Here is a 14,469-nt window from a genome sequence, read left to right as displayed (position 1 = left end):
ACTTTTAGATTTGAAGTGTTTACTAGAATTTCTTTGCCCTGTGGCTTCAATTTATACAATCTATAATAAGCTTTCCAAACAGTATGTTGAAACATTTTCTTTTTTAAATTTTTTTGTTTTTAGAGATAGGGTCTAACTCTGTTGCCCAGGCTGGAGTGTAGTGGCATGAATGTAGCTTACTGCAACTTCTAATGCCTGGGCACAGGCAGTCCTCCCACCTCAGCCTCCTGAGTAGGTGGGACTACAGGCATGCACTACTATGCCAGGCTAATTTTTTTTTTTTTTTTTTTTACACATTTGTAGAGACAGGGTCTTGCTGTGTTGCCAGGCTGTTCTTGAACTCCTGGCCTTAAGGGATCCTCTTGCCTCAGCCTGCCAAAGTGCTGGGATTACAGCATGCTTAGCTCATTTCTCTTTCTTAAAAGGCATGCACCAACATACAGTGTTATTTGTCACAAAATGAGAAAGGATACTGTTTATACAGGAGAATTTAGTGGTGAATAGTATGGTACTAATAGTTTTCAGAAAGCATACTGTCCTAGTTCAGGCTACTACAACCAAGTGTCATAGATTGGGTAGCTTACAAACAACAGAAATTTATTTCTTTTAGTTATGGAAGCTGGAAGTCCAAGGTCAGGGTGCCAGCATGGACATGTTCTGCTGGAGGCAGCCTTTTAGGTTGCAGACTGCCATTTTCTTGTTGCATTTTCACATGGTAGAAAGAGAGTCAGGGAACTCTCTGGGATTCCTTTTATAAGGGCATGAATCCCATTCATGAATGTTCCTCCCTCATGACCTAATTGTCTCCCAAAGGCCCTACCACCAATTAATGTCACATTTGGGGTTAGGATTTCAACATATGAATTTGTTGCGGGGGACACAAACATTCAGTTCATAATACACATTTGATTCAGAAAAAAGGAAAGACCTCTTCAATACCTTATTTGATATATTTTATGGGGGAAAATCCAAGTTAATGATGCTGATATGTGAAAGGTAGTAGTTTTTATACCTTAGATTTAGTTCTCAGAAATATATTTATTCCACTTAATTGTCCATCTAGTATAGAAATCAGTTTTTTCAGTCCCAAATAGTTGGATAGGATATCTTCTGTTTGAATGGAGTTGGATAAACTTTAAGGTGTTAGAAAAGTCCTAATTACATGAGTCATAGTTTAGCTTTAGTGTAAATTGATCTTAGTCCTGCCCTATGGAGTTAATTTCAAATGAACCCAGCTCTTCCTGAATTTGAAAACCAGAGCCTATGTCTCTTTTTCTCTTTTTCTTCTTTAGGCTAAAGAGTTCTTTTCTCTCCATTTGCCCCTTATATAATATGGTTTTTACATTTATCATCATACCAGTCACTTGACTCTGGCAACATTCTTTGTCAGTGGTCCCCTCAAAATGTGTTGCCTAGAATTGGTCATGGCTTTATAGATTCTGGATTACGCTAGAAGTATTATTTCATATAGTCAACTCATTATGTAGACTATATTCACTGTATGTAAAGCTAAAGCTCTGGATTTTCCTTTGGAACCCTTTGTGCCTCCCACCCCTCTATCTACACAAGACTGCTTAAGAGAACCTTATAACTGTGCATGTGATACCCAATCACCCCTCTCACAGAAAAGAAAAATATTTTGGAATCTTAACTGCAGTAATAACATATACAGGCTAGGTAGGTCTTTATGGTATGGAAATCGTGGATAGGGGAATAAGAAGGAATTCCATTCAAAAAAACATAAGGAATAAATGTCATAAAAACATGGTTAAGAGAACAGGGAGGAGAATAAAGGTTTGAGGACCCATGGGTAGAGATAGCTCAAGGTGGTAAGGGTATGTACAGTGTGAGGAAACTGGAGTAAAGAGAAAAAGTATGTGATAAGTATTATTGGAAGCTGTGAATTGGATCTTTTAAAGCAGTTTTATTAAGGTATAAATACTACCATACCATAAAATTCACCTGTTTTAAATGTACAGTCCATTGAATTTTAGTAAATTGATAGCGTTGTACAACTATCACCACAGTCCAATTCTAGAACATTTCCATCACTTCAAAAAGATCCCTTTTGCCTGTTTGTAGTCAGTCCCTAATCTTATTTTCAGCCTCATCAATCTACTTTCTGTCTATAGATTTGTCCATTTTTGAACATTTCATAAAAATGGAATCACATGATAGTCTTTTTCATCTGGTTTCTTTTACTTAGTGTACTGGTTTTTTTTTGTTTTGTTTTGTTTTTTGAGACAGAGTCTCAGTCTTTTGCCCGGGCTAGAGTGAGTGCCATGGCGTCAGCCTAGCTCACAGCAACCTCAAACTCCTGGGCTCAGGTGATCCTTCTGCCTCAGCCTCCCGAGTAGCTGGGACTACAGGCATGCGCCACCATGCCTGGCTAATTTTTTCTATGTATTTTTAGCTGGCCAATTAATTTCTTTCTAATTTTAGTAGAGGCGGGGTCTCGCTCATTGCTCAGGCCGGCCTCGAACTCCTGAGCTCAAACAATCCGCCCGCCTCGGCCTCCCAGAGTGCTAGGATTACAGGCGTGAGCCACTGCGCCCGGCCCAGTGTAGTGGTTTTTTTTTAAGTTCATTCAGGTTGTAGTGTGTATCAGTACTTCATTCCTTCATTCAGCAATATGGTATACCACACACTTGATCCATTTACCAGTTGATGGATATTTGGATTGTTTCCACTTTTGAGTTAGTATGAATAATCATGCTGTGAACATTTGTGTACAGTTCTTTTTGGGGATATGTTTTTATTTCTTATGGTGGATACTTTGGGGTAGGATTGCTAGCCTATATGGTCAGTTTATCTTTTTACCTTTTTAAGAAACTATCAAACTGTTTTCCAACATACCTATATTCTTTTACATTCTCACTAGCAATGTATGAGGGTTCCAGTTTCTCCTCATTCTCACTGGCACTTGTTACTATCTTTTTTGATTAGAGCCATTTAGTGGGTATAAAGTAGTGTTTCATGATGGTTTCAATTTGTATCTAATTACTGATAGCATCAAACATGTTTTTATGTGGGTATTTGCATTTTGTTTCTTTGATGAATTGTTCACATTTTTGCCCAGTTTTTCTTTAATTTTTAGAATTTTGTTTATTTTTTTAGAGATGGGGTCTTGCTCTGTTGCCTAGGCTGGAGTGCCATGGCACAATTGTAGCTCACTGTAGCCTGAAACTCCTGTGCTCAAGTGATCCTCCTGCCTGAGCCTCCTCAGTAGCTAGGACTATGTATAGGTCCATCCCACTGCTTGGCTTTTTTTTTTTTTTTTTTTTTTTTTTTTAAGAGACAGGATCTTGCCTTGTTGCCCAGGCTGGTTTTGAATTCATGGTGTCAGGCAATCTTCCTACCTCAGCCTCCCAGAGTTCTGGGATCACAGGTGTGAGCTGCCTTGCCCAGTTTTTAATTGGGTTGTTTGTTGTGTTTTATTGCCTAATGTGGTCTGTATTGTAAAATGGTCTATGTGTGTTTAAGAAGATTGTATCCTGCTGTTGTTATGGAGTGTTCTGTAGATGTCTATTAGATCTAGTTGGTTTGTGGTGTTATCTTATGTATTCTTGCTGATTTTCTGCCTAGTTCTTTGTATTATTGAATGGAGGCACTGAAGTCTCCAACTGCAGTTGATCCTTTGTGAATTTGATCACTCTGTATGAGCTCTGAAACAAGATGCCAGATTGTCACCTTTTTTGACTTTATCTGGAATGTGCATATTGGTAGATTCAAACCTTTTCACTGCTCTGTGCATGTCCATGAAGGACTATAAAAGTGCCACAGGTATTGATTTGGGGGTTACAAATAAATTTCAGCAAACAGATAAATTCACAAATACAGAATCTGTATTTTTGAAGACAGGAAAATATTTCTTCCATGGATTCTGTATTTGTGAATTCATCTGTTTGCTGCAGTTTATTTGTAACTCCACATCTCCCAATATGCACATTTCCAGCTAAAGTCAAACAAGGCGACACTTTGTTATCTTGTTTCAGAGCTCAGAGAGAGATGACCGGAAGATGGAGATGCGAGTGGGTGGGGTAGTGCGGTGTAGTGCAACAAGCTGTGGCTTTGGGGCCAATTGAATGGGATTTGAAACCCAATTCTAGCACTTGTTAGGAGCATGGCCTCAGACAAGTCATCCAAACACTTCTAACCTCATTTTCTCTTTTGTAAAATAGAGAAAATAGAATCTACTAGTATGAGTTTTTCAGATTGAAGATTATAATCTGTGTGTAATAAATATACTATGTACATATTTCCCCTAGGACTAAGGGTTGAGTGTTAGCTAATTCAGTGTTTGCAGCAACTCTATAGAACATAACTACTGCAAGTAACAAGAATCAAGTATGTTATTGAATTGTCTTTTTCTTCCTTCAATTTTGTAATTTGTTTTTGCTTCATGTATTTTGGGGCTCTATTGTTGTATGTTCCTGATTATATGATTCTTTTATCATTAGAAAATGTTCTTTGTATTTTTAAGACCTTTTTTGGCTTAAAGTCTATTTTATTTATGTCAGTGTAACCACTGCAGCTTTCTTATGCTTATTACTATTACATCTTTTTCCATCCTTTTATTTTTAATCTGTGTTTTTTATTTTTTTTTATTACCCCCCTTCCCTCCTCTGTTTGTGTTTTTGAATCTAAAGTATGTATCTTGGAGGCAGCATATAGTTGGATCTTAAAAAAAAAATCTAGTCTTACAATCTCTGTCCTAATTGGAGTTTTTAACTCATTCACTTTTAATGTTGTTTATATAACTGTTTTACATCTGCCATTTTGCTGTTGATTTTCACGCATCTTGTCTCTTTTTTGTTTCTCTATTCCTGTTACTGCTTATTTTGCAGTATATAGGTATAGCCTAGTATACCATTTTAAAATCTTTGTTTTAAAAATTATTTTCTTTGTGGTTACTTTGTGAGTTAAACTATGCATTCAACTTCCTTTTTTTTCTTTTTTTTAAAATTTTTATATTTTGGAGATAGAGTGTCGCTCTGTTGCCCAGGCACGAGGGCAGTGGCATCATCATAGCTTACTGCAACCTTAAACTCCTGGGCTGAGGTGATTCTCCTGCCTCAGCCTCCCGAGTAGCTGGGACTACACGCCTATACCATTACACCCGCCTAATTTTTGTAGTTTTTTTGTGGAGACGGGATGTCACTCTTGCTCAGGCTGGTCTCGAACGCCGGACCTCGAGCGATCCTCCTGCCTCGGCCTCCCAGAGTGCTAGGATTACAGGCATGAGCCACCACACCCGGCCTGCATTCAACTTCTTTAGATTAACACTAAATTCTAATAAAATACTTTGCTCCAATATAGCTCAGTTACTATTTCTGATTAAAAGTCAGCTGTTGGCCGGGCGCGATGGCTCATGCCTGTAATCCTAGCACTCTGAGAGGCCGAGGCGGGTGGATCGCTCGAGGTCAGGAGTTCGAGACCAGCCTGAGCAAGAGCGAGACCCCCGTCTCTACTAAAAAATAGAAATGATCTGGACAACTAAAAATATATAAATATAGAAAAAAATTAGCCGGGTATGGTGGCGCGTGCTTGTAGTCCCAGCTACTTGGGAGGCTGAGGCAGAAGGATTGCTTGAGCCCGGAAGTTTGAGGTTGCTGTGAGCTAAGCTAACGCCACGGCACTCACTCTAGCCCGGGCAACAAAGCGAGACTCTGTCTCAAAAAAAAAAAAAAGTCAGCTGTTAATCTTATTGTTTCATTGTACACGCTTAGTTGTTTTTCTCTTAACTGCTTTCAACATTTTTGTCTTTACCTTTCAACCATTTGACTATTACATGGATAGTACTACTTATGGATTTCTTTATGTTTATCTTGTTGGAGTTTGTTGGACTTCTTGGATTTATAGGTGAATATTTTTCATTAAATTTGGGAAGTTTTGGCTGTTATTTCTTCAAATATTTTTTCTATCACCCCTCCCCTGCTTTCTGTGACTCCCATTATATGTATGTTTCCAGAGCCATGAATGGTGGATATTTATAATATTGTCCATTTTTATAGTTGCACACTTACAGTTCACTCAGTTATTATGAAAATCCCTGAATGTCCTTTTAGTGTCCTTCAGGAGACTGAAATAATGATGGTTATTTTTTAGAAATTAATTTTATTGGTTGAACTGTCTTTTTATGTATTCTATAAATCAGAAAGTTGAATCTTATGTAGCTTCAGTAGGGCTACCCAGAAATAGGTAAAATATATTATTAGTAGTTTTATTTTAATGTTTTATCTTTTGAAGTGCATATATCTAATTCTTAGTGTTTTTCAAAAAAGCTTTAGAATAAGTTTTTTTTTTTTTTCCTGAGACAGAGTCTCACTGTATTGCCCGGGCTAGAGTGCCGTGGCGTCAGCCTAACTCACAGCAACCTCAAACTCCTGGGTTCAGGCGATCCTCCTGCCTCAGCCTCCCGAGTAGCTGGGACTACAGGCATGCGCCACCATGCCTGGCTAATTTTTTCTATATATTTTCAGTTGTCCAATTAGTTTCTTTCTGATTTTTTAGTAGAGACGGGGTCTCGCTCTTGCTCAGGCCGGCCTCAAACTCCTGAGCTCAAACAATCCACCCGCCTCGGCCTCCCAGAGAGCCAGGACCACAGGCATGAGCCACCGCGCCCGGCTAGAATAAGTTTTTATTATAAAATGTAATTCTGTGGATAAGCAGTAAGAAAATATTCAGTCCTAGTTTTTCTGTGTATAATTAATATACATGAAAAAATTCGAGATCTTTTACTGTACATTCTATTTTGAAATCTGTTTTCTTTTACTAACTTTTATAATACATTCATGCGGTGCTTAGTGCCAAGGATTTGTTCTGAGAATTATATCATTAGGTGATTTCATCGCCATGGAAATATCATAGAGTGTACTTACACAAACCTAGATGATATAGCTTACTTAATGTGTAAGTTATATGGTATAGCCTATTGCTCCTAGGTTACAAACCTGTGCAGCATGTTACTGTACTAAATACTGTAGGCAGTTGTAACACAGTGGTAAGTATTTGTGTGTCTAAACATATCTGATCATAGAAAAAATACTGCAAAAATTTGTATGAAAGATAATAAATGGTATACCTGTATTCGGGGCACTTACCATGAGTGGAGCTTGCAGGATTGGAAGTTGTTCTGGGTGAGTAAGTGAGTGAATGTGAAGGCCTAGGACATTACCGTATACTATGGTAGACTTTATAAACACTGTATACCTAGTCTACACAAAGTATAAAAAATATTTTTCTTCTATATTAAATTAACCTTATCTTACTGTAACTTTTTAACTCCGTAACTTAAAAAAATTTGACTCTTTTGTAATAACACTTAGCTTAAAACACACTTAACTTAAAACAAACACATTATATAGCTGTGTAAAAATATTTTTTCTTTATGTCCTTATTCTATAAGCTTTTTTATATTCTTAAAATTTTTTATTTTTATTTTTTACATTATTAATATTGTTGTTAAAAAGTAAGACACAAACATATACATTAGCCTAGGCATACACAAGGTCAGGATCATTATTATCACTGTCTTCCTACTTTGACATCTTATCCCCCTGGAAGATCTTCAGGGACAGTAACACACGTGGAGCTGTCCTCACCTTTGCTAACAGTGCCTTCTGGAATACCTGTTGAAGGAGATCTGCCTGAGGCTGTTTTACAGTTAACTTTTTTTTGTAAGCAAAAGGAGTACAATCTAAAATAATGATAAAATGGGCCGAACGTGGTGGCTCATGCCTGTAATCCTAGCACTCTGGGAGGCCGAGGCAGGAGGATCGCTTGAGGTCAGGAGTTTGAGCCCAGCCTGAACAAGAGCAAGACCCCATCTCTACTAAAAATAGAAACAATTAACCAGGCAACTAAAAATACAAACAAAAAATTAGCTGGGTATGGTCATGAGTGCTTGTAGTCCCACCTACTGTGGAGGCTGAGGCAGGAGGATCACTTGAGCCTAGGAGTTTGAGGTTGTCGTGAGCTAGGCCGACACCAGGGCACTCTAGCCCGGGCAACAGAGTGAGATGCTGTCTCAAAAAAAAAAAAAATAATAAGGTAAAATAGAATAATGATAAAATGGATAGAGTATCGTAAATACATAATCTGATAACATAGTCCTTTATTATCATTATCAAGTATTATGTACTATACATAATTTGTATGTGCTATACTTTTATATGACTGTCAGTACAGATTTATTTACACCAGCATCACCACAAATACCTGAATAATGCATTGCACCATGACGTTATGACAGAGAAAGAGAGAGACAGCGTCACTAGGTAATAGGAATTTTTCAGCTTCACTATAATTTATGTGACCACCATTGTGTATCTGGTCTGTCAGTGACCAAAACGTCATTATGTGGTCCGTGACTATCTGCTTATCATTTACCTTTTCATTCATTAGTGGAATCTTTCATAGTATCGGTCAGGAGACTTATAGTTTAGTTTGGGTTAATTTCCCCTTAGTTCACCCATTTTGTAATCTACTTTCCTGATATTATCTCACTATAGAGGGCATATTGGGAAATATTTCCTGAATGCTTTGGTGCCTACCAAGGGAATTAAAAAGTGGGAAGGCTCACTATGTTACTCTTTGGAGGTAAAAAAAAAAAAAAAAAAAAGTGGGAAGGCAAAGGCCTTGAATGGGATAATACATCACTATGTAAATGTTACACTTAGTATTCTCACCTGTTTACCTGGTGTTACTTGTTATTCTGACTTTTCATTTGTTGCTTCTTTATAAACTCAGGGAATTTGAATTTATGAATTTAGCATTTATTTCATTCTAGTTATGCTTTGTAGTACTCTATATAACTGATTGTCTATAATCACTATCATTTGTATGGGAACAACTGAGTCTGCCTTTTAGACATGAGAAAAGATGACCAAAAAATTGTCTTTTAAATGTACTAACTATTTTTATTACTTGACTTTAGGTCCATTGCAAAAGAACTTGCAGACTGGCTTATTAGCAACAATGTAGTGGAGCATATATTTGGACCAAATTTACATATTGAGGTTTGTGGACTATTATGTGGCTTCTCTGTTCTATCGAGAGAGAAGAATATTTTAAAAAATTAATGATGTTAAGTTTTTCTTTTCCAGATTATTAAACAGTGCCAAGTGATTTTGAATTTTTTGGCAGCAGAAGGGCGACTGAGTACTCAGCATATTGACTGCATTTGGGCTGCAGCACAGGTAATATTAACAGCTCACATTTATTGAATGCTTTCCTTATTGTATGTTCTAAGTACTTTACTCCCCTGTGAGGTAAATTCTCTCATTATCCCATTTTATAGCTAAGGAGACCAAGCAAGACTTGGACAAGCTGGGACTGGAACATCTGACGTCTGTCTTCAGAGTCCATGTCTTACTGTGTTACTGGTAGAGTTGAAGGAAATCAGAGTCAGTCAGTTGGAGCTTCTTCATGAAGCCATCTTTGTTTAATAAAGAGACTTTTCCCATTCTCATTTATATAGCGTACCCTTCTATCCTGAATATTGTATTGATATGTTTCTTCTCTATTGCATTGCTTTTTTCTTTAATTTTTTAAGAAGGAATATATCGACATGATTCAAAATCCAAAAAGTAGGCCGGGCATGGTGGCTCACGCCTGTAATCCTAGCACTCTGGGAGGCCGAGGCGGGTGGATTGTTTGAGCTCAGGAGTTCGAGATCAGCCTGAGCAAGAGTGAGACCCCGTCTCTACTAAAAAAAAAAAAAATAGAAAGAAATTATCTGGACAACTAAAAATATATAGAAAAAAAATTAGCTGGGCGTGGTGGCACATGCCTGTAGTCCCAGCTGCTCGGGAGGCTGAGGCTTGAGCCCAGGAGTTTGAGGTTGCTGTGAGCTAGGCTAACGCCACGGCACTCACTCCAGCCAGGGCAACATAGTGAGACTCTGTCTCAAAAAAAAAAAAAAAATCCAAAAAGTAAATATGAAAGGATATATTATATGTTTTCCCATCCTGTCCCTATCTCTCAGACATGTAGTTCTTATCCTCTCAGGTGTGTCTGAGATTTTCTGTATAAATAGCTCATTGTGTACATTTTTCTTTCTTCTGTTTTTCACAAATGTAGCATACCAAACAGACTTGGCTTTTTTTGACTTGTGAATTTATTCTGGAGATTTCACATTAGTATATCAAGTGCTTTTTTAGTTTTTTGTAAGGTTTGTAATGTTGTGTGGTGTTTCATTAAAGGTATGCACCATAATTTATTTAACCAAATCCCATTCCTGGGCATGATTTTTTCCCCAGTCTTTTGTATAATATTATAAAAATTCTCTGATAAGTAACTTCTAACGTCATTTTATCTGTATACAAAACTTTTGTGTAGCTGTGGTCAATTTCCACTTACAAGTAGAAAAGCTAGGTTAAGGCATATATGTGGCTTAATTGTGGTAAATACTGGTGTGACGATTCCACTTTACCCTTAGTCTCCTTAGTACATTCTGTCATTAAATTTATTGATATTTGCTAATCTGATAGGTGAAAAGTGATATCATTGGCAGTTTAAATTTTTGTTTCTTTTATTATGAATGGGGTTGCAAATTTTGTATTTAAGAGCAATTTTCTTTGCTTTTCTGGGATTATTTGTTTATGTTCTTTGCCATTTGTATCAGTTGCTTTTGTTCTTTTTTATTTGTAGGAACTTTTTTTTTTTTGAGACAGAGTCTCTCTCTGTAGCCCCAGGTAGAGTGCAGTGGCATCATGGTGGCTCACTGCAGCCTCAAACTCCTAGGCTTAAGGACTCCTCCTGCCTCAACCTCCCGAGTAGCTGGGAGTACAGACGGGTGTGCACCACGATGCCTGGCTAATTTTTCTATTTTTAGTAGAGATGGGATCTCACTCTTGCTCAGGCTGGTCTCCAACTCCTGAGCTCAAGCAATCCTTCTGCCTCGGCCTCCCAGAGTGCTAGGATTACAGATGTGAGCCACCATGCCTGGTCTGTAGGAGCTCTTTATGTGTCAATGAAATTGATCTTTTGTGATTACAACTCATGACTATATCCTAGTTTAGTGTCTTGGTTTTTAGTAAGGTGGTGTTTACTGTTTCAGGTTTGTGGTTATATTTTTTATGGTCTGTGGATTTTGTGTCTTGATTCAAAATGCATTATCTACTCCTATGATTATAAGGGAATTCCTCTTTAGTTTCTTTCTGTACATTTTCTGTTGCAATTATATATTTTAATCTTTGATCCAGCTGGACTTTATCTTGGTTTAAGGTGTTACATGTATGCCCAATTTCCCTCACCCCATTTTTTGGTTATGTAATTGTCCCATTTCCATTTGTTCAGTAACTTTTTTCTTCACTGACTTGAGATACCAATTTTGTCTTGACTTGATCATTTTCTGAACTTTCTAGACTGACCTATTTGTATGTGTACTTATAATCTATACCAGGGATTGGTAAACTTATAGCCTGTGGGGCCAGCCATCTGGTTTTGTAGATTTTTGCAAAACAGCCGTGCCCATTCTTTTACGTATTGTCTATGACTGCTTCCACACTACAGTGGCAGAGTTTGATAGTTGTAACAGAGACCATATCATTTTCCATATGGATTTTAGCATTGACTTAAAAAATACTGTTGTTTTTATTGTGATAATGATTAATTTGAGGAGAACTGAAGTTCTGTCTTCCTATCCAAAACACGATATGCCTTTTCTTTTGTTTTCTTTTGTATCATTCATGATTTCAAAGTTATTGGTGTATAAATTTTTATTTCATGTTAAGCTTAATCTTAGGAATTTTTTTTTATTGCTGTCATAAATAGCAATTTCTTCTATTATACTTAATTACTTTCATTATGGTGCTATTTTTTCCATTATATTTATTGACCTTGAGACTTCACTGAATTCTTAGATTGCTGTGATAATTTTTCAATACATTTCCTTTTACTCCCCATATTTAACATTTTATACTTATATATAAATATCATTTTAACAAATCGTAGAAGCAGTTCATATTTCTCAGTAATGGGAAATTTTCGTAATTTATTGAAAATGTTACTTTTTAGTAGATTTTTAGTTTTATTTGGTTCAGCAAAATATGAAAACAGTGATATATTCAGTAACATATAGCAAACATTATAACTAGGATAGTGAAGGATTATTTGTGGAATTTGAAATTCATCAAGTTTATAATTCATATTATGCCCTGTTTAAACTTTTAGCAGTATACACTAGTAAAAATTTGGAACTAACCTAATAAAAATGATTAAAGAAATTGTGGCAATAAACTCTGTGATACCGTTTGCAATAACTTAAAATATCTATAAAAGATGCTCTGATAAGATGAAATAATGAAATGAGTATATTTTAAGGGTTATTTTAATTGGGTTTGTCAGTGATATGTTAATTGCTTTACTTTTGAATTTACCACAGATTGAGAATGATTAGAAATTTCTACATTTTCTGTTAATTTGAGCACCAAATGTAACTGATTTCAAAGTATCCAGTGTTGGTTGGTTTGTTTCAAATAGAGTCTTGCCTGAGTCTTTTGTCCCTCCCCCCAACCCCCACCCCAAACTAAAGTTCTTGAGATCACATTGCTCATCAGAGAGAGACACACACAACTCCCCTACCCCCCCCATTCACCCATGTCATTGTTCAGTAGGAATTGCATTGGCTACTACTGTTTTCATTGTTTGTGCCACAACTCTTGTTTTTTGTTTTTTTTTTCCCCTTCCTATTTTTAGTAGACATGTGGTCTCGGTCTTGCTCAGGCTGATCTCGAACTCCTTAGCTTAAGCAGTCCTCCTGCCTCAGCCTCCGAGAGTGCTGGGATTTACAGGCATGAGTCACCACACCTGGCCTTGTATCACAGCTCTTACAGTGGAATCCAAGGAACAAATAGACAAAAATGACAGAAAAAGAAATACGAAAGGTTTATAAATCAAAAACGATTATGTTTGTTTATAATTAAAGAAATATAAATTCAAATAATAGCATTTTTCACGTATTGGGCAAATCCTATTGTGTTTAATAGTACTGTGTGTTGACCAAGGTGTAGTACATCTTTTAGGGAACAATATAGCAATTCTGTTTCTGGTAATTTATCCTGTGTGTACATGTACATGAAGATGTTCACTACAGCATAACATGCTAGCAGCACAAGAATGTCTATTAATGTGGGACTAGTTAAATAAGTTTTGGGAAATCCGTAAAATCAAATGATACATAGTCGGTAGAAAGGGCTGAAGTTGCTCTTTTGTATTCATGTGGGACCATCTCTAAGAAATATTTTTATTAAGCACTGCATAGGTAACAGATGTTTTTATTAAGAGACTATTCTCCCACTGAGATCTCCCCCATCCACTGAATTTTAAGATAATTTTAAAAAGAGAATGCACATATATGCATACAAATGTATTTTTTGTAGTTGTGAATGCCTGGAACTATTTTGGAAACATATACAAGAAATTTTGAACAGTTTGCTTCTGGAGTGGTGGCCTGGGATAGGTGGAAATCTTCTTTTCCATTGTCTGTACCTATGTAAACTTTGAAATTTTTACAGATATGTATTAGTTTTTCAGTAAATACGAAAACTAAGTTATTTTCTCTACTATTGAAAGTTACTATTCTGGTTACCTCTCTCCATCTCCCTCTTCCCACCATTCCACTGTAAATCTTTATTCGTTGGACTCCAAAAAATAAGCTTTAAAGCCTTTCACCTCTTTCGGAATTTATTGTTAAATGCTTTCTAAATTTCAACTTTTATATACATTTGTGTAATTCATTCGGATAATACTTAAAATCTTTTTCTTTTTTTTTCTTCTTTTTCATACAAGGATCAATCATGTGGAATTACTTAGAATCTTAAAATGGATCTAAATAGCTTTTTTGAGATTGATTTCTGTGTCTCGATGATAGGAACCAAATTCCCTAGGATTTAGAAGGGGATTTAAGTATTATCTGATTCAGATATACATTATGCACATTTTGAGGACAAATGGTCCATAATTTTCATCAGATTCTCAAAGGGGTTAATAGTGACTAATTTTAGAAATGCTGATATGTACTCTTATATCTCTTAGTTTTGTTTGTGTACTTGTATACATATTTAGATTACTGCCTTGTGAGACATTGCATATTGCTGGCATGTGAAGTTATGACTATGCTTCAGTTAGTGTTTGGCCACTGCAGTTTCCCATTCTATATTATGTTTTATGATTTGAATCTTATTCCTTCTTGCCTTTTCAGGAACTATTAATATGAGTGATTATACCTTTCTCTGTTACATATTCAAATCTCTTACCTGTACTGGATTTTTTTCTTTTATGTTGTGGGTCTCTTCATATACCTTTGCCATCCCTTCATATTTTATTTTGTTTATTTATTTTTTTTTATTTCAGCATATTATGGGGGTACAGATATTTATGTTACTTATGTTGCCCTTGCCCCCCCCCAAGTCCGAGTTTCAAATATGTCCATCCTTCGGGTGGTGCGCATTGCACTCTTTGTGT

The 14,469-nt window shown here is 36.4% G+C and overlaps 1 protein-coding gene across 1 annotated transcript in view; it reads left to right on the top strand.

Annotated features, from left to right (window-relative positions):
* The window catches only part of USP34 (ubiquitin specific peptidase 34), a 245,992-nt gene that overhangs the window by 60,596 nt on the left and 170,927 nt on the right, over window positions 1-14,469 (top strand). Inside the window, exons 8-11 of the mRNA XM_012639191.1 lie at window positions 4,342-4,347; window positions 8,298-8,353; window positions 8,939-9,020; window positions 9,108-9,200. Of these exons, the coding sequence (XP_012494645.1) occupies window positions 4,342-4,347; window positions 8,298-8,353; window positions 8,939-9,020; window positions 9,108-9,200 (237 nt within the window). The remainder of the gene's footprint in view (window positions 1-4,341; window positions 4,348-8,297; window positions 8,354-8,938; window positions 9,021-9,107; window positions 9,201-14,469) is intronic.

Source organism: Propithecus coquereli, unplaced genomic scaffold (assembly GCF_000956105.1).
Source record: "Propithecus coquereli isolate 6110/MARCELLA unplaced genomic scaffold, Pcoq_1.0 Scaffold138, whole genome shotgun sequence".
Classification (NCBI taxonomy): domain Eukaryota; kingdom Metazoa; phylum Chordata; class Mammalia; order Primates; family Indriidae; genus Propithecus; species Propithecus coquereli.
Note: the sequence above shows the minus strand (reverse complement) of the source record. Positions and strands in the feature narration are given on the sequence as shown.